The sequence below is a fragment of the Hyla sarda genome, chromosome 6, assembly GCF_029499605.1.
Source record: "Hyla sarda isolate aHylSar1 chromosome 6, aHylSar1.hap1, whole genome shotgun sequence".
Lineage (NCBI taxonomy): Eukaryota > Metazoa > Chordata > Amphibia > Anura > Hylidae > Hyla > Hyla sarda.
The window spans coordinates 84,073,028-84,092,909 of NC_079194.1; the positions used below are offsets into that span (position 1 = coordinate 84,073,028).

General features: G+C 43.7%; 1 protein-coding gene across 4 annotated transcripts in view; it reads right to left on the reverse strand.

Moving 5' to 3' along the window:
* Positions 1-1,285: 1,285 nt before the first annotated feature.
* CARD19 (caspase recruitment domain family member 19) overlaps positions 1,286-19,882 on the reverse strand; it is a 71,461-nt gene continuing 52,864 nt past the window's right edge. For 3 of the 4 annotated variants that reach the window (XM_056524346.1, XM_056524345.1, XM_056524342.1), the window contains exons 2-6: positions 8,689-8,831; positions 6,402-6,555; positions 5,047-5,106; positions 4,224-4,295; positions 1,286-2,157 (exon numbers count right to left, since the gene is read on the reverse strand). In XM_056524346.1, coding sequence (XP_056380321.1) covers positions 2,042-2,157; positions 4,224-4,295; positions 5,047-5,106; positions 6,402-6,555; positions 8,689-8,831 — 545 coding nt within the window. In that variant the 3' untranslated portion in view covers positions 1,286-2,041. Of the gene's footprint in view, positions 2,158-4,223; positions 4,296-5,046; positions 5,107-6,401; positions 6,556-8,688; positions 8,832-13,180; positions 13,252-19,882 lie in introns of those variants that run through there. The other variant, XM_056524344.1, reaches the window with a different exon arrangement.

The window sequence follows — 19,882 nt, forward strand, 5'->3', positions numbered from 1 at the left end:
CGTAATGACGGGCAATACAGGGGCCGGAGCATCGTTACGTCACGGCTCCGCCCCTCGTGATGTCACGGCCCGCCCCCGTCATTACAAGTCTATGGGAAGGGGGCGTGGCGGTCGTCACGCCCCCTGCCATAGACTTGCATTAAGGGGACGGGCCGTGATGTCATGAGGGGCGGAGCCATGAAGTCACGCTGCTCCGGCCCCTGTATCGCCCGTCATTACGCACAGAGCGAACTCGCTCTGTGCAGTAATGATGGTGGGGTGCCGCAGCGGCGATCTCCGGGGTCCCCAGCAGCGGGACCGTGGCAATCTAACATCTTATCCCCTATCCTTTGGATAGGGGATAAGATGCCAGGGGCGGAGTACCCCTTTAAGGGGTTAAACAACCAGCCTGTAATGCAAAACCCCTTTATTTTTAAATGCTATCTTCTTCCTTACTTTATTGTATGAAGGCACTGTCGTATCATTCTCTCACTGTCTAAAGGGGAGATCCACCCCAAAATGCATGCAAGTAATCCCCACATAAACCTACACACCAAAAACTTCAGCATTTTTTTTTCTCCATAAGGAATAATAGAATTAAACAGTGAGTTTTATAACAAGCTCATCAGTTGGGACCTCCACTGATCCCGAGAACAAAGTGCTCTGCAATGTCCAGAAGCTCCATAGAGAATATATATGATACATTACATTTACGGTACTTGGGGGGATAATTTTCCAAGTGGTCATACATCCACCTATCAGCTTGTTATCCCCTATCCCAGTGTTTCCCAACCAGAGTGCCTCCAGCTGTTGCAAAACTACAACTCCCAGCATGCTGGGAGTTGTAGTTTTGCAACAGCTGGACGCCCTCTAGTTGGGAAACACTGCCCTATCCTGTAAATAATACAATTTTTCCAACAAACCTGCCAAATATGAATACACCCTTATTGTTTTTACGCTAGGCCAGCCATTATCTGTTTCCTAAAAGGGACCTTTTTATACTTACAAATCAAAAGAATAAACCCTTACTATTCTTCTCTTCTCTAGAGACTATAGGTTTGTGGTCACTATTAGAGATGAGCGAACTTACAGTAAATTCGATTCGTCACGAACTTCTCGGCTCGGCAGTTGATGACTTTTCCTGCATAAATGAGTTCAGCCTTCAGGTGCTCTGGTGGGCTGGAAAAGGTGGATACAGTCCTAGGAAATAGTCTCCTAGGACTGTATCCACCTTTTCCAGCCCACGGGAGCACCTGAAAGCTGAACTAATTTATGCAGGATAAGTCATCAACTGCCGAGCCGAGAAGTTCGTGACGAATCGAATTTACTGTAAGTTCGCTCATCTCTAGTCACTATAAAGGCTACATCATATTACCGGTTTGTCCATTTATGTTCCAGTTCTGCAGGGGCTGCCACCATAACTAATAACCTATTGTGTCCATATAGTACACCGAGCATGTGACATTGCCCTATGGCTGTTTAAAATAACATAATACAAATAATAATAATCATATAAACCCCAAAAAGAAAATATAGTTTAAAAATATTAAAACCTTCTTAGATATAAAGCATCAAACATGCAATAAACAATACACAAATAATTCAGAAAATTCTGGATATGGATCAACCCAGAAGTCAAAACTAAAAGATAAAACTATTTTCTACAACTAACGAAAAACTATTGAGAAGACTTTCCAGCTTCCAAAAAAAAAAAAAAAAAAAAGACACCAATAATTAAAATAACTGAGCTTGACCCATTGTGAGTACTTCTGTGTTTCGTTTTGTTCAGTAACGTTTCATATATAACACATTTACCAAAGTTCACGTAATAACATTTGGGATTGACCTTTGGTCCACATTAAATGTTAAGAAAACTTTGGACGGCAAAATGTGAAAAATCCATACAAAATCCCACTCTTCCATAAAATACTTGCCTTTCCTTTACATGGTTGGAGACAACCTAAGAACACCATGGACAAATAACAATCTTAATCTTTGGTAAAGGTGTGAGTAGTGCATAGCAGATTGCTTCAAGTACATTGTTAGCTGGAGGTTGAGGTTCTCATTGACTCAACGCTGTGTTCTCCATAAAGGATATTAAGATGTTCCTGATGTTTCTCCCAAATCCAATGGCAGAAAATCCAAATACTTTTTTGGCTGAGCTGGGTGACTTCATTTCTACAATGAAAAGCAAAATCCCAAATATGAGCAATACATGGCGGGAATTCATAATATGTACACGGGGACAGCTTGGAAAACAAAGAATGATAAACCACCTATGCTCCCCCAAAAGAAAAAAGACCTCTCTTATCCTCATCCGGGGGGGGGGCTCTTGTGCAATCTTGGAGTGTGCTGTATGATGTTACCAATGTTGTGGTGACATTAAAGGGGTACTCCACTGCTCAGCATTTGGAACAAACAGTTCCGAACACTGGAGCCGGCACCGGGAGCTTATGATGTCATAGCCCCCTCATGATGTCACGCCTCGCCCCCCCTCAATGCAAGTCTATGGGGACAGCTGTCATGCCCCCTCCTATAGACTTGATTTAAGGGGTGGGGCATGACATCATGAGGGGGCGGGGCTATGACATCACGAGCTCCTGGAGCCGGCTCCAGCGTTTGGAACAGTCAGTTCCAAACGCTGGGCAGCGGAGTACCCCTTTAAGCAATAATCCCCTACTGTCTCTAAACAGTATACTTCAGAGATATACTTCCAAGGAGCGGAAGTAAAGCCCCAGGGAGAAGAACAAGTAGGACCTTTTCTGCTCCCTGGACAAGCCCTTTAAAATGTTTCCATCAAGCAGAATGTACATCTTCCAAACCCACAATAATTGTTCACAGATCACAAGTTTTCTGTGTTGTTCTCATTCTGGATGATTTCCATCTATGTACACAGGCTGCATCTTGTGTTATGTAGAGCAGATACAGTCCTGCCTCCTCCCGGATGCTGGAGCTCTTGGGTTCTTCCTGTGACATGACAACCATGCAGGAACTGCCCGCTTAGCCTATCACTAGCTGAGGCAGGTCACCTCTGTGGTTACTGATTGGCTGAGCAGGAACGTCATACACAGAAAGCAAAAAGAAGCGGTGGCAGATTGAGGCAAGTGTATATGCTTTATTATTATTCTTTTTTCCACAGTGCCCGAAACATTTTTAAATAATGGATAAACAGAGGAGCTCCTACTGAAGCCAAAATTTCCAGCACTGCAGATCCAGCTTCTTTATAACATATAAACTTTATTTAGGTCATTAAAACATTAAAAAAAAAAAACATTAAAAACATTAAAAAAAAAAAAAAAAAAAACAGGTCCTGCAGCTCACACCGGCAGAGAATCACCCATCATTGTGCTGCTGACAGACTAAGGCAAAACAAATTAACTACTTAAATTTTAACTTCTTTCTCCAGCACTTTCAGTAAGTATACACTGGAAATGCCTTTGGGGTTCTTTTCAAGGGGCAATGACTGTACATTTGTTTGTTTCTGTTCCGTGTAAACATGTCCAGTAATCAAACGATCCGTCATGGATCGCATTCCCCCTATGTAAATGTGATGTACTACCGAGAATACCTTAATCACAAAAGAGGAGAAAAAACGGTGCACTGGATGTGGCATTTATACGCTTCATTCCACTAAGGCTCAAAGGACATGTGGCTATTTTAAAAAAAGCATCAATACGTTTATTGACATCGGTAAAAACTAAAAAATCATCATACATAAAATGGCAATGGAGCATTTCGGAAGTTAGATCTCCCGTCCCAGATTGGCGAGAATATTATAAAATAGTTTGTCTGAACGATCGCATGCACAATTGTTTGTAAAAAAAAAAACCACAACAACAGAAAAAAACATGATAAAGTAAATGAACGCCAATCATTTTGTTGCATTGATGATCGACGCTCAGTATGGGCAGTAAATCCCTTATAGTGAGCGTTTGTAGTGCATCTCTATGTAATTTGGATAAAGTCCTGGTTTCTAGTTTGACTACTATGTGTACAAGGACCCGGTATGTAGGCACCAGGTTCCTTCACAACAAACATCTTATGATCATGCAACCTTCCAGTTCTTCAGCAGTGGTCTCTAAACGGTGGCTGTCTGCGCATGCTGGGGATTGTAGTTTTGCAACAGCTGGAGGTCCACAGTTTGGAGAACAATGCACTGCAGTATTATCAGTAATTACTGTATTCCGCAAACAATACAAAGGACATGAGTGGGACAATCTTATAGCTGATTTACAGCCACTCACCTGCATTATTGTAATACATTAAAAATGCCAGTCCTGCTGCAACACTAAAGCACGCCAGGAAAAAGATGGGCCCTGTCAATGAAAAACATGCATATAAATACATAATGGTAGATAGATCATAGCAGTATGATAGGTCTGGGTCCATTCCCTGGGATCCCCACCATAACTGTGAAAAAGGGAACCAAGTTCCCACTCTTGGCTGGGGTAAATGAGATCAGGCTTGAATGAAACTACACTGTGTAGGATGCATGTAGATAAGTGCTTCTCAATGTTCCTAAGCCAAGTACCCCCTAACTCAAATTATATCCAAGTACCCCTGAGGCTTTGATCATACACTGTGGTGCACAGTCAAAGAATCCATTGAGATATGGTGTCTACCACCTGGGCTACAAGCACCACAGGATGAGAACCTAGAGCTAGCCATACATTTTAGCCAGATGAGGTGTATGGCAGACAGTGATTCCTCAATTGCTGAATACACAAGCACGCTAGGCTCGGCTGAGCATGCATGTATTTTGAATAAGGTGAAGGTTGCAGTCTTCCTTGGTGGTGTCTTATCTCATCGAGAACTGAAGGGGAACTCCACAATATGCATTTACATTTTTTGCAACACCTTCAAAGCCACTTTTATAGCCAAAGAAATGGCAAACAGCACACAAATTTGGCAGAAATCCCATAGACTTGTCAGACCCTTCCCCGCCATGACATCAGGTGACATTATGTGTCCCCTTTATATATTAGATGAATAGGCAGCTTGAGATCTAGATCTCCTGAACTACATTCCTATTCTGCATGCTTACTCGACTGTAACTTAGTTACTTACCATGGTCATTAAGGATCATTTTCTCCTGGTTCAGACTGATTTCTATGGGATCTGAGGTATCTGTGGTAACAAAGAAACATTCAGAATATGAGAAAAATAAAAAACAAAAGCTGAGCTGTACTTAGTTACTAGTTGATAAATCTGGGCCAATGTTATTACACTACTAAAAATGAATGTGTCATCAGAAAATTTCAAGGGTATTCCAGGAAAAAACTTTTTTTTATATCAACTGGCTCCAGAAAGTTAAAACAGATTTGTAAATTACTTCTATTTAAAAAAAATCTCAATCCTTCCAGTAGTTATCAGCTGCTGAAATTGAGTTGTTCTTATCTTTCTGACAACAGTGCTCTCTGCTGACATCTCTGCTTGTCTCAGGAACTGTCCGAAGCATTAGAGGTTTGCTATGGGGATTTGCTCCTACTCTGGACAATTCCTAAACAAGCAGAAATGTCAGCAGAGAGCACAGATCAACTCAACTTCAGCAGCTGATAACTATTGGAAGGATTAAGATGTTTTAATAGAAGTAATTTACAAATCTGTTTAACTTTCTGGAGCCAGTTGATATAAAAAAAATTAATTAAAGGGGTATTCCTGTTGTCCATTTTAGGAACTGTCCAGAGTTTGCTATGGGGATTTTCTTCTTTTCTGGACAGTTCCTAAAATGGACAGCAGAGGTCAGTAGAGAGCACTGTGGTCAGGACATCACAGGAAATGCATTTCTTTTTGGATTTCTCTTTAGTATACAGCCCCTAAAAAGTATTGGAAGGATTAAGATTTTTTTTATAGAAGTGATTTACAAATCTGTTTAACTTTCTGGCACCAGTTGATTAAAAAAAAAAAAATTTCCACGGGAGTACCCCTTTAACTATTGAACTATCAGGGTTTTATGTTATTTTATAAGAAGGGTTGGTGATGATCTTTCTCATTTTCCACTTTACTATCTATATTTGATAACAATCCTAAAATCTTGCAGTTTCCATTCTGGCCACTAGGCCTAAAACTAAGAACTGAGACTTCCAGTTGTGTACAGATCATTTATTTTCAGGAGCACAGAGAAAAGGTGACACCAGTAGAAAGAAAACACTGAATACACCACCATTCACAGCAGAGCTTAGCATCCTCCCTCTCTATAGAATGACCTCTGAAAAGGTCACAGAGAATTCCCAGTAATGTCTCCAAATGCCTGGAGTTCTTAGCAGTCAGACACCCACTGATCTGGAATCTATCACCTATCCAGTGGACTGATAATACTTTGTCATTACACACCTTTAATAATATAAAATAATATAAAATGACATCGGTGATTGTATAGCTGATGAATGGCACTGGTTTTGGTGCTGCTCTCTTTCACTTACTCAGGTTGCTCCTGCTCGGAAGTGCAGCGTACACCTTGTCCGCATTGTTCTGTAAAGCCCTGTAGAACTCCTGACATTCTCGTTCCCCTCTTTTCTGTAGATACTTCAGTAGATCAGCCAGCCGAGTGCGGAGAGGAGTTGTCAGACTCCTAAACTGTAAATGACCATTTTTAGAGTCACGCAATACAGTAAAACATCTATTTGAGACGACCCAAACTTGCATCGATAAATAGTCTTCTATGGGGGTTGCCTTCTTAAAAAACTGGGCACTATGCATGCAATATAGTGGACTGAAAATCAGTCATACAAAATCTAGTCTGGTCTTCTCAAAGAGGTGGTCTTTTGCAGTCATGGGTTGTAAATGGAAAGAGTGGCGGTAATACGCTGCCAGGCTCATCTGGTAGGGGGCCTATTTTCCAGAGAACAAAAGAGTCAGACAGTTGATATTCTCCATGCCCGATCCTTTTTCTCCTGACCTCATCTGACCTCATCATCAGTCAGAAGGCCCCCATACACATACCACAGTCAACAGGTCCAGGAATCGGCAGGTTTGGTCACATCTCCTAAAAGGGGTACTCCGCTGCCCCAGCATTTTGTTCCGAACACTTGTAGTGGGCGGCGGGGGTCGTGAAGTCACGGCAACACCCCTCATGCTGCCACACCACACCCCCTCAATAGAAGTCTATGGGAGGGGCCATAGACTTGCATTGAGGGAGCATGGCGTGATGTCACAAGGGGCGTGGTCGTGACATCACAATCTCCGCCACCCGCATCCAGCGTTTTAAATGAACGCCGGGTGCTGCACAGAGATTGCGGAGGTCCCAGCCGCGGGACCCCCACGATCAGACATCTTGTCACCTATCCTTTGGATAGGGGATAAGATGTCTAGGGGCTGAGTACCCCTTTAATGTTTATGGGTGCATAAAATGGACCTGTCAGCAGAAAACCCTGGGTGGAAATAAGCTCAGAGCTAAAGATGGCTAGTCATCAGGATTCTGGGCATACCCATTTTTCCATAGTTTTTTTTCCAGTGCTGAGATAGAAATCTTTTTGTAAATAAGGCTCAAAAGCAAAGGGGATGTTCTGCAGCACGAAAGTGACCAGGTAAGTTCTCCACTCCTTGTCTTTTATTCACCGCTTCTGTACCTGCTTGTATCCGCCTACCCCATATGACTGACAGCCACTAGATATAGAGGGCATGGGTTGGACTAATCTGGGCTCTTGCTGTGCTGGGGAACACCCCCTGGGCTCTTGAGCCTCGATTACATATTAACCAAAAGGCTTATATCACAGCACTGGAAAGGACTATGAAAATGAAAAAAAGTATGCGCAGCATCCAAAAGGAAGAGTTACCTATTTATAGACAACTTTTTGGAGGGTTCTTGTCCCTTGTCAGTACACAGCAGGGTGCTAGCTGGCTAACAGAGTGGTCTGTGTTCTGAGACCAAGAAGGTAAAAGTTTCTCCATGTGGAGAGCAACATGAGGCACATAGGCCCAGATTTATGAAAGAATGTCTACGGTAGAGCTATTTTCCCACGTTTATTTGGGTGGTGGGTTTGACTAGCCTGCATCTTATTTATCAAGAAGGTGCAGCAGGATGATGAATTTTGCGCAGCTCTGCTGTGGTGGGAAAAGCTCAACCACATACACTATTTCTAGACACTTGTGAGGGAGGGAAGTAGACACTTTCCCGGGTCCTGAATTTGGCAGGTTAGGTGTTTTTACTTGCTTTCACAGAGCTGATGGGACATTTTTACTTGCATTTTAGATGCTACAATCAAATATGATTGCGGTGTCTAAGGGGTTAAAGCCGAGCATCACCGTGATGATTGGTGATGTCTGGCATTAGAGATGGGTCCTGGTGGCAGATAGCTGCCAGGACCACCCAACTATGACCCGCGCTCAGCCCCACAAGAGGTTAAAGGTTGAATTGTGGAAGGTAGAAGTGATTATCACGCCTACTGGTAGGTGGTGTAGCTTTGCGCCTAAAAAAGTACCTTTGCGCACAAAATAGCGACTTTTGACAAAAGTGCCAAATGATAAATACGTGACCACTGCATGGTCAAAAAGAAAAAGTTCTACGGGTAGGAAAAAAGAGTAAACCTGTCTATATCAAAAGGCGCATAAATGTCTCAAAATATGCTGCTTGCGCCTGAACTGCGCCAAAATATAGACAAAAAAAATGCTCTGAAAGCAATGATAAATCTCCCCCCATAGAGTCATCAGACCTATGACATAAACCTTGTTATCTTTACAGAGGCATTATACAGGAAAAACATATCTTACCTTTTCAGCTTCCTTATTAGAAAGAACCTGAGGATAGACACGGTTTAGCTGCAAAATGATTTTGTCCACAGTCCTTTCATTTAAATTCCTATTGCTCCTTAAGTACGCTGTGTCCTGGAGAAGCCGGTCAGAATAAGAGTGGTCTGAAAATAATAGAAAAATACGGCAGAACAGTAAGAGAGATGAATTACCTTATATTTATAGAAATATCATGGTCATGGTCATTTGTTCATCCCTCCCACCCCACAATGGACCAATATAACCATGCTGTGCAGCCAACCTTATTCATGAATATAAAAGTGAACAGAACCTGTAAGGCTGCGTTCACATCACGATTTCTCCATCCAACTTGAGTACACGATTTTTATAACTTAAAATCGTATGAAATAATATATAAAGTCGGATCCATTGACCTCCATTAAAAAATCGGATCCATCACACACATCCGATTTGATCCGCATCTGATTTCACATGATTTTTGTTCAGGTCTGAAATCGTGGTCAACCCCCGAACAAAAATCGTGTGAAATCGGATGCGGATCAAATCGGATGTGTGTAATGGATCCCATTTTTTAATGGCAGTCAATGGATCCGACTTTATATACGATTTCATACGATTTTAAGTTATAAAAATCGTGTACTCAAGTTGGATGGAGAAATCGTGATGTGAATGCAGCCTAAATGATGACCACCACAATTATCAGAAGTGTGCGTACAGCGGCTCATGGTAATAGTTTGTTCTTTTTTCCCACATAAATGACTCTGCTTCACTCGGTCTTAATCACTCTTTCAGTTATCAATATTCCCAGAAGAAAACCCAAATTTTCCTATATTTTCACAGACAACCAAAACCCTTTTACAATACCCAGGAGACTCTCAGGAATCAATTAGCCGATAATATAGGCGCTCAGCCAGGAAAATGACATCAAACAATGAATGCGCTACTAATCTGACTTAGGCTGCATTCACATCTCGTTTTTACATTACGGGTGCTGGATCCGGCTGGGAGAGGGGCAAACCGGGCTCTCTTATACCCCAGCCGGACCAGCGCTGAACTCCATTTACTTTAATGAGCCAACCGGAGTCAAACGGTGACTCTGGTCGGCTCATTTTTGACCCGTATACGGTTTCCTGACCGGACCTAAAACCGTAGTATACTATGGTTTTAGGTCCGGTCACAAAACTGGATACGGGTCCAAAATGACCAAACCGGAGTCATTTTCGACTCCGGTTGGCTCATTAAAGTAAATGGAGTTCAGCGCTGGTCCGGCTGGGGTATAAGAGAGCCCGGTTTGCCCCTCCCCCAGCCGGATTCCGGCACCCGTAGTGTAAAACCGGGATGTGAATGCAGCCTTAAATATGTCTATTACCGATTTATACATGGTGACTCATGAGGTACAGCCCAATGACATTCCTTTATAGAATCCTGAACCTTCTGAAATACCAAAGCAAAATAACAGCAATGTTAGGCTGTAAAGTAGGATAACTAGCCAATTTTGGCAGATGACTATGGGATTTTTCCTGACTCTTCCAAAATTGGACATGCTGCATTTTAACATACCTGGTTCTTTTTTTTTGCCAGAGATAAGCCGAAAGGTGTCTGTCAGGGCTTATTCCTTTCCTTTGATTTGAAGAATAAAATTAAGTAGTGAACAAGCATCTAAAGCAGTGTTTCCCAACCAGGGTGCCTCCAGCTGTTGCAAAACTACAACTTCCAGCATGCCCGGACAGCTGGAAACACCCTGGTTGGGAAACACTAATCTAAAGTGTACGGCCACCTTTACAGAGGACTGTAAAAATAATCCATACACACTAGAAAAAAAGATAGCCGAACCTGTTGATTTGACCAGACCAGCTGATAAATATGTATGGGGAACCTCCTGAAAGATAATGTCAGGAGAGATCAATTGCCGATTCTTTTTGTTCTCAGAGATAAAATTTCGCCAGAGGAGTCAGGCATCAGCTCACCCCTCCTCTCTCTCTACTCAGAACGCATGAACACTCAACTGAGTCAAAAGTTTATGTGGATATAAGAATCAAGTGAGGTGGAAGTCGGTTCAAATGAGAGATTGGCCCACAGCTATTGAGTGATAGGTGTCCAAGGGGTTTATCACTGCACCAAAAGAAAAAAGCGATACACAATTCAGCGCACACCCAGAAATGTATATATCCACGTTTATTTCAATTTATAGAAGACAAAGAGCATTTAAAAACACCTAAAAGGCCAAAAGAGCCACTGCACAAACAGGGGGGGACCCAAACAAAAAGCAAAGACCCATCCCAGGGCATCTGCAAATCTCAATGCAAATATATATGCACGCCAGTCACCCCAACCTGTGCTGTATGTTTTATATGTATTCCATGCATGATAACAACCTTGGCTATAGACAATATTGTGTTACAACCTGCATCCAGGTATCAAAGTGGTCAAGGTACAGGCGGACAGCAGATGGAGGAGTATCCCAGGCAGGAGCCCCCTTAGACCCCACGCATTCCGCTGCCCATCGGCAACTTCCTCAGAGGAAGTTGCCGACGGGGAACGGAACGCGTGGCGTCTAGGGGGGCTCCTACCTGGGATACTCCTCCATCTGTCGTCTGCTGTCCGCCTGTACCTTGGCCACTACGGTTTTAGGTCCGGTCACAAAACCGGATATGGGGAAGAAATGAGCCAACCGGAGTCACTGTTTGACTCCGGTTGGCTCATTAAAGTGAATTGATTTCAATTGAATTGATTCAATTGATACTTAAAAGGGAATCTGTCAGCTGTACTTCCCGCTATGAGCTGCAGACACCATTGGATAGCTGTTTGGCTATAAACCAAACTGTACCTTCCAAGGAGATGATGGTGGTCGCCAACTTTAAAAATGTCCCTTTAATTTCTTAGCCAAATGTCATGGACGCGGGGCTGAGCTGCTCAAGTGCCATATCCTGGTACACCTCCTCACTCATTACCTCCCAGCCCCTCCCAGACTGATGTACAGGGCTCTGAACACCAGTAAAGGAGGGGATAGGAGGTGAACGCTAACAAGGAGAACGCTAACAAGGAGGTGGTGTCCTCAGCTACAGATTGGCTAAGCAGCAGGGTCCTCTTGCACACAGACAAGGAAGAACAGCGAGGGAGTGGCCAGACACAGAAATAGTGGTTGTGGCAGGGGAACAAGTATATATATATTTTTTTTTTTTTATTTCATTGTCCCCAGAGCACAGTAAAATAATACAAAAATTCTAGAATACCTCTTTTACCAACTTTTTTTTATATGCAATATAGATACGAAGGGGCATGTGGGAATGTGTTTGCATATGTTTCCTCCGGGTACTCCAGTTCCTTCCCACACTCCAAAAACATACTAATAGGTTAAAAGTGGTACTCCGGTGAAAAAAGTTTTTTTTTTTAAATAAATGAACTGGTGCCAGAAAGTTAAACAGATTTCTACATTTCTTTTATTTAAAAATCTCAATCCTTTCAGTATTGATTAGTAGCTGTATGCTACAGTGGAAATTCTTTCCTTTTTATATAACAGAGCTCTCTGCTGACATCACGAGCACAGTGCTCTCTGCTGACACCTCTGTCAGTGTCAGGAACTGTCCAGAGCAGCATAGGTTTGCTATAGGGATTTTCTAGTGCTCTGGACAGTTCCTGATACGGGCATCAGGTATCAGCAAAGAGCACTGTCGATAAGACAAAAAAGAAATTCAAAAAGAAAAGAATTTCCCATGTAGCAAATAGTGTTGAGCGGCATAGGCCATATTCGAATTCGCGAATATTCGTGAATATATGGACGAACATTCGCACACCACTCTCACACAGTAGTATTAGAGCCTTCTTTACACCACACAAGCTGGAAGCAGAGAGGGATGATCACTTTGATGTGTACTGTGAGAAAAAAAAAAAAAAACGAATATTCGTAATTACGAATATATAGTGCTATATTCGCGAGAATTCGCGAATATGCGATATTCGCGAATAAAATTCGCATCGCGAATATTCGCGAGCAACACTAGTAGCAAACAGCTGCTAATAAGTACTGGAAGGGTAAAGATTTTTTTATAGAAGTAATTAACAAATCTAAGCAGTAGAAGAAAACCGCACCCACCCGTCAGTAGTGCACTGATACTTAATTGCAAAAGAACTGTGGACATGAACACAAGACAGCAGGATACCGGCAGGTGCACTACTGACGGGTGAGTGCGGTTTTCTTCTACTGCTTTGATCACATAGCGACTTGTGCCTTTCCTTACCTGCACCCCGTTTTCCACCTCCAGTGATCTCATTGCACTCCTGACGCACGGATCCAATCATACCCCTACATACCCTTTGCTCGCCAGTGCTGTGCCGGACATTCATTTATGTATCTACATACTTTGATAATTTACAAATCTGTTTAACTTTCTGGCACCAGTTGATTTAAAGGGGTATTCCAGGAATTTCTTTTATTTTTAACTATGCTACAGGGGCTGTAAAGTTAGTGTAGTTCATAATATAGTGTCTGTACCTGTGTGTGACGTTTTTCTCACAATTCCTCCTTTGATTTTCACCTCAATATTTATTTTTACCAGCATACAAAATGACTGTTGTCTCAGATTTTTTCCAGGTTGCAATGCGGCCGAGACCTGACTCACTAGTCAGCTGATGAAGGGAGCCTGTCTGCTTCAATGGGTGGAGGGATCGCTTGGTGGGAGAAATCAATCTGCAACTAATGCAACAGCTGTAGGCACCCTGATTGAAAACCCCAGGTCTTTTGAATGGACGCAGCTAATTTATGTTTCAATGGGTGGGGTGGCTGATGTGTGGGAAGGAGGGAAATGGAATTTTGGGATTTGTAGGCAAAAAAGAAAACTTAAACAGGAAATACCAGTTCACAAAAAGCTAGCCATTGTGTTATGGTAATCTCACAACATAGCCATTTAGCCCTAAGACAAGCGCAGATCCTTCCTAAGCATGTCCATTACTGTCTGGCATGTACATACTAAAATCACCTTATGGAGGATAACCCCTTTAAAAAAATGTTTTACACTGGAGTACCCCTTTAACTGGCTTCTTATGAAATTGTGCCTGGTGTGTGTCTGCAATGTACATTTTTGTCAGAGGAAATTAGACTGTGAGCCCCAGAGGACAGGGACTAATGTGAGATATGAAGATTTCTGTACAGCTCTGCAGAGTATGTTGGTGCTATATAAGATACAAATGTAGATTAAAAAAAAAAAGTAATAGTCCACTACTCAGCTACCATGACATCACTGTCTGCATGGTTCCCAGGCTGTAACTTTGCTGAGTCGATTGCAATTTTCTGCTAAAGTGTTTTGTAGTAGTTGAGTTGGGTTCCATGATTACTTTCTGCATTCTCCGCTATGGAATTGCAATGTATGAAACTTTACAAGTGTAGTTTCATCAAAGGAAAATCTGAGCTTTAATCGGCCGGGCAGAATATGGTCTTGTATAGTCACGGTTTGTGTGCATCTTGAGATTAATATGGGTATAAACTATATCAGTCGAGTAGTAATCGGTAAAAAGTGTAATTTTTTTCTTTGGCAGCACTGACACCCTGCATACTAATCCTCTTACTGATCACTTGGCTGACTCATCTCATTTAAGGTATAATAACTAATATCCTACGCCGAATGTTCTCTGTGCATACAAAATCAACATCTGTCAGCATAAGAAATGCAAATAAGATGACATGGATAGGACTTTACTCAATGGAGAAGAAACAAACTTTCTGTTTATGGCCAGAGATGGTAATATTTTAACCTTTCCTTGATGCACTTTAAGGGGTACTCATCCCCTAGACATCTTATCCCCTATCCAAAGGATAGGGGATAAGATGTCTGTCTCATTCTACAATGCGGCACACACCTGTAACGGCTTCCGGAACCGCTGGAGGCCCTCAGGCTAATACTATACCAACCACGGGGACAGAAGATCGTGACATCACGGGGTAGGGCATTATCGGCAAGGTAATTGCCAATACCAATAACGCCCAAAATTGTGAATATCGGCCGACAATCGGTTGATCCCTACTTATTACAATTAACATCACCTTCATTTTGCATACGTTTTGCCTAGCCACAATGTATCTCACAAAACACTATGCTTTGACTTAAAGGAGAACTATGGGATTGAAAAATGTATCCCCTATTTTAAGGATAGGGGATAAGTTTCAGATCGCAGGGGGTCCTACCGCCGGCTCTCTGGTTAGAGAGAGCGTGTTGACCACCCCACGAAGCAGTGGCTGACACGCCCCCTCCATACACTGCTATGGGAGAGCCGGAAATTGCCAAAGGCAGCGCTTCCGAACTCCCATAGCAGTAAATGGAGGGCGCGTGTCAGCCGCCGCCTCGTGCGGTGGTCGACACGTGCTCTATATGCAGAGAGCCGGGGCCCCGTATGGGAGATCGTAGGGGGCCCCAGCGGTCGGACCCCCCGCGATCTGAAACTTATCCCCTATCCTTAGGATAGGGGATAAAATGTCCAATCCCGTAGTTCTCCTTTAATGAATACCACTCTGTTTACTTTCCGGTTACATACTCCGGATGAAGTTCCTGTACATCAGGTTCAGAACTACGTGACTAAATCTATTTTATTGATATTATTCCTTTATAGATTGTTTTAAAAAGTGTTTTAGGTCTTTGTATCATGATTATTCCTTTTTTAATTGCTATTATGAGATAATGATATTTCTCTATGACAGGTGTAGCCACACCCCTTTGAAACCTTGGCGTAGCGTTCATACCGAAAAAATTTTCCTGCACGATATGAATTTTTCCCATACTGCAATACCGTTGGGCCCATCCCCCCTCGAATGTATGAATTATCAGCCGCAGCGCGCTGTCCCCACATCGGGGAACTAATATGTGACCCGCGGGCGATGTTTTGCTTCTCTAACCCCCAGGTTTATCAGCCCAGCGCTGCGCTCTCCCCCACATTGGGGAACTAATCATATGTCACCTCGTCCTCCTGTGAGTTGTGGGCCGCCGGCGCTGGAAATCTGAACTGTACTAAATATTCCTTGTGCCCGGGCTGCAAAAATAAACAAAATAAACTTTAACTCACCTTCCCACGTTGCTCCGGTAACGGCCTCACGCTGGGGATGGTAACGTCACAGAGCCGTCAGCCTATCACTGGCCGCAGCGATGTCCCGGCCGACTCCTTACATGACAGTGCGCTCAGCCTATCACCGACTGAGGAGGGACATCGCTGCGGCCGGTGATAGACTGACGGCTTGGTGACGCTCCCATCCCCAGCGTGAGGCCGTTACCGGAGCAACGTGGGAAGGTGAGTTAAATTTTATTTTGTTTATTTTCGCCGCCTGGGCACAAGGAATATGTAGTACAGTACAGATTTCCAGCGCCGGCGGCCCGCAACTCACAGGAGGACAGGGTGACATATCATGAGTTCCACGATGTGGGAGACAGCGCAGCGTTGGGCTTATAAACCGGGGGGGGGGGGGGGGGTGGTAGAGGAGCAGAACTGCGCACGTGGATGACCTGATGGGGTGGGGGGAGGAGAAATATGGTTAAATACCGTGAAACTGCCATAACTTACAAAAATACTGTGATACACATTTTTGGTCATACCACCCAGCTCTACCTTGGCGCCCTTTTTGACTTTAGAAATGACGTTTACTTTCTGTTAAGGTCATTCATCTGCAATTGATAAAGGGTGGTATATCACCCGATACGCGTCTTGCCATAGATGTATTTTAAGTAATTTTCATTTAATGAATATATTTTTAATTGATTAAAAAGACAGCAGTCTTTGTCCTGAATTTTCATTGGATAGCACCACACCGGAGCTTTTTTTCTTCACTCTCATTGGTATATAGGAATGACCTAGCCCTTATTTAAGAAGCTACCCCAGTTCAGTTGAGGAAGCAGGATTAAGGAATTGGTTCTACTAACTTTACCACTACTAAATAAACAATGACATGTATGGAAGAATAGCTTGGTTATAGTGTCATAAGTGGAATTCCTGGCAAATTTGTTATTTATTTTTTTGTAGGTATTTATTATGATTGTATATGTAATAAATGTTACTTTATGGTATTGTTTATAATCTCTATAAAACATACAATCTCGGCTACACAATTTATGTCCCTTATCTTTTTGAAGGTAGGCCAATAAACTACTAGAGAAAGTTTTATTGGCAAATTCTAAGATTTCATTACCAGGTGGAATCTGCCTCAGCAAAGAAGAAGCCATAGGAACCTAAGCAACTCTCACATATACAGAGTTACTGCTGTATTAAAACTATGGTACAGTTGGCCCTACACAGTACTAAAGTTCTAGCATTGATATCATTTTTATGTGGGCAATGTTGGATTCACTTCATGTTTAGGCCTCACATTGCCAGTTTACATTGGGATGCCAAATGACAAGTTTGCCAGAGTACACTACAGCGTGCCTGCTATGGGCCCACTGACTTTAATGGACTAAAATTAACTTTGTCCACTAGTGACCATGTTTGATCGATTTCCTTAATGCAGCGTTTCCCTACCACGGTGTGTCCAGCTGTTGCAAAACTATAACTCCCAGCAAACTCGGACAGCCAACGGATATCTGAGCATTCAGCGAGTTGTAGTTTTGCTCTCGATAGGCTGTCTTACTCTCTGAAAAGCAGCTAAATTTTGTCCTTGTAGCTCAGTCAGGAATCAAATTACAAGCAATACAAGTCTATGGACAGAGATGGAAGGGGGAAAGGGGGATGAAATGTGAACATACACAAGCTGCAGAGAGACAATTCTGTAAGTAAAAGATCTTACCCCAGCAGTTTAGACTGCTTACTTGATCATGCACACAGGCTGCAGCTGCAGTTTAGGCTGTGCACTTAGACATAGAAGTGCAGGATCTCCTCCTTTGTCTGTTTGCAGTGTATGGGAGACACCATAGACCAGTGTTTCTTAACCTTGTTGGAGGTACTGAACCCCAGCAGTTTCATATGCACATTCACCAAACCCCTCTTAATTGGAAAAATAAAATATGATTTTTTCAAATTCAAAACATAGGAGGTATATATTTAAGTATATATTTATACATAGGTGCACAAAATGAACAAAACCATTAAGAACAAAGAACAAAACCATGAAAACATGATTTTCACACAAAAACAAAAGCATAATGAATATTTACTGCAAATCAGTGTGACTTCTGCTGTTGTCTTTCAGAGACCAGTTCAGAAATGCGCGGCTTTACCTTGGCAAGTGCCACTTTCATGTCATTTTCGCAACAATGGCAGTGTTCCCCCACATTAGGCAGGCAGTGTTCCCCCGACATTAGGCAGACAGAGTTCCCCCCACATTAGGCAGACAGAGTTCCCCCCACATTAGGCAGACAGAGTTCCCCCACATTAGGCAGACAGAGTTCCCCCCACATTAGGCAGACAGAGTTCCCCCCACATTAGGCAGGCAGTGTTCCCCCACATTAGGCAGACAGAGTTCCCCCAAATTAGGCAGGCAGTGTTTCCCCACATTAGGCAAACAGTGTTCCCCCCACATAGGCAGGCAGTGTTCCCCCCACATTAGGCAGACAGAGTTCCCCCACATTAGGCAGACAGAGTTCCCCCCACATTAGGCAGACAGAGTTCCCCCCACATTAGGCAGGCAGTGTTCCCTCACATTAGGCAGGCAGTGTTCCCCCACATTAGGCAGACAGAGTTCCCCCAAATTAGGCAGGCAGTGTTTCCCCACATTAGGCAAACAGTGTTCCCCCCACATAGGCAGGCAGTGTTCCCCCACATTAGGCAGGCAGTGTTCCCCCACATTAGGCAGGCAGTGTTCCCCCACATTAGGCAGGCAGTGTTCCCCCACATTAGGCAGACAGTGTTCCCCCACATTAGGCAGGCAGTGTTCCCCCACATTAGGCAGGCAGTGTTCCCCCACATTAGGCAGGCAGTGTTCCCCCACATTAGGCAGGCAGTGTTCCCCCACATTAAGCAGGCAGTGTTCCCCCCACATTAGGCAGGCAGAGTTCCCCCACATTAGGCAGGCAGATTTCCCCCACATTAGGCAGGCAGAGTTCCCCCACATTAGGCAGGCAGAGTTCCCCCACATTAGGCAGGCAGAGTTCCCCCACATTAGGCAGGCAGAGTTCCCCCACATTAGGCAGGCAGAGTTCCGGGCATGCTGGGAGTTGTAGTTTTGCAACATCTGGAGGTCCACAGGTTGAAGACCACTGATGTAGGCAGTGTTCCCCCACAGACATACAGCCTCCAGCCATATACAGTGTATGGCTGGAGGCTGTATGCCTGTGTACTGCCCACTTCAGTGCTCAGACCACCGCTACGGCTATAGCAGTAGGTCTTGGGACCGGTGGTCGGAGCACCGAAGATGACGTGCTGCTGGTCACTTACCAAGCTGGCCAGCGCGCGTCTTCCTCCTTCTCTATCCTCCGGTACTCAGCGCCTTCGTTTCCATGGGCACACGCACGGGACGTCAGTGACCTCCCGGCGTGCACTATGTCCCGGCGGCCCTGCGTTTTTAAACTTAACGCATGGCCGCAGGGAGTTAATAGTGATGGTGGGAATTGCCCTGTCGCTACAGGACGGGAAAACACCGGCTCTGCTCGGGGCCCCAAGCAATTGCTTGGTTTGCCTGTCCTGTTGCGACCTCCCCTGTCGAACCCCCGGGACTGACCCACCGAACCCCCGGGGTTCGATCGAACACAGGTTAAGAACCACTGCCATAGACATTAGGCTCTGCCCACTGGCTCTTGAAAATCAGAGATGAAGCCTGGAGAGCAGAAATCTTCTTAAAAATTCCATACACGAGTTAAATAATGGGAAGAAACAGTGCTGCGTCTCATGTACACACACAGGGCAGCTTATCCTGAAAAGTCACCTGAAAACACAGGTTCGCTTTAAAGGGGTACTCCCATGGAAAACTGGTGCCAGAAAGTTAAACAGATTTGTAAATCACTTCTATAAAAAAATCTCAATCCTTCCAGTACTTTTTATGAGCTGTATACTAAAGACAAATCCAAAAAATAAATGCATTTCCTCTGATGTCATGACCACAGTGCTCTCTGCTGACCTCTCCTGTCCATTCAGGAACTGTCAAGAGCTGGAGAAAATCCCCTTAGCAAACATATGCTGCTCTGGACAATTCCTAAAATGGACAGCAGAGGTCAGCAGAGAGCACTGTGGTCATGACATCACGGGAAATGCATTTCTTTTTTGGATTTCTCTTTAGTATACAGCTCAT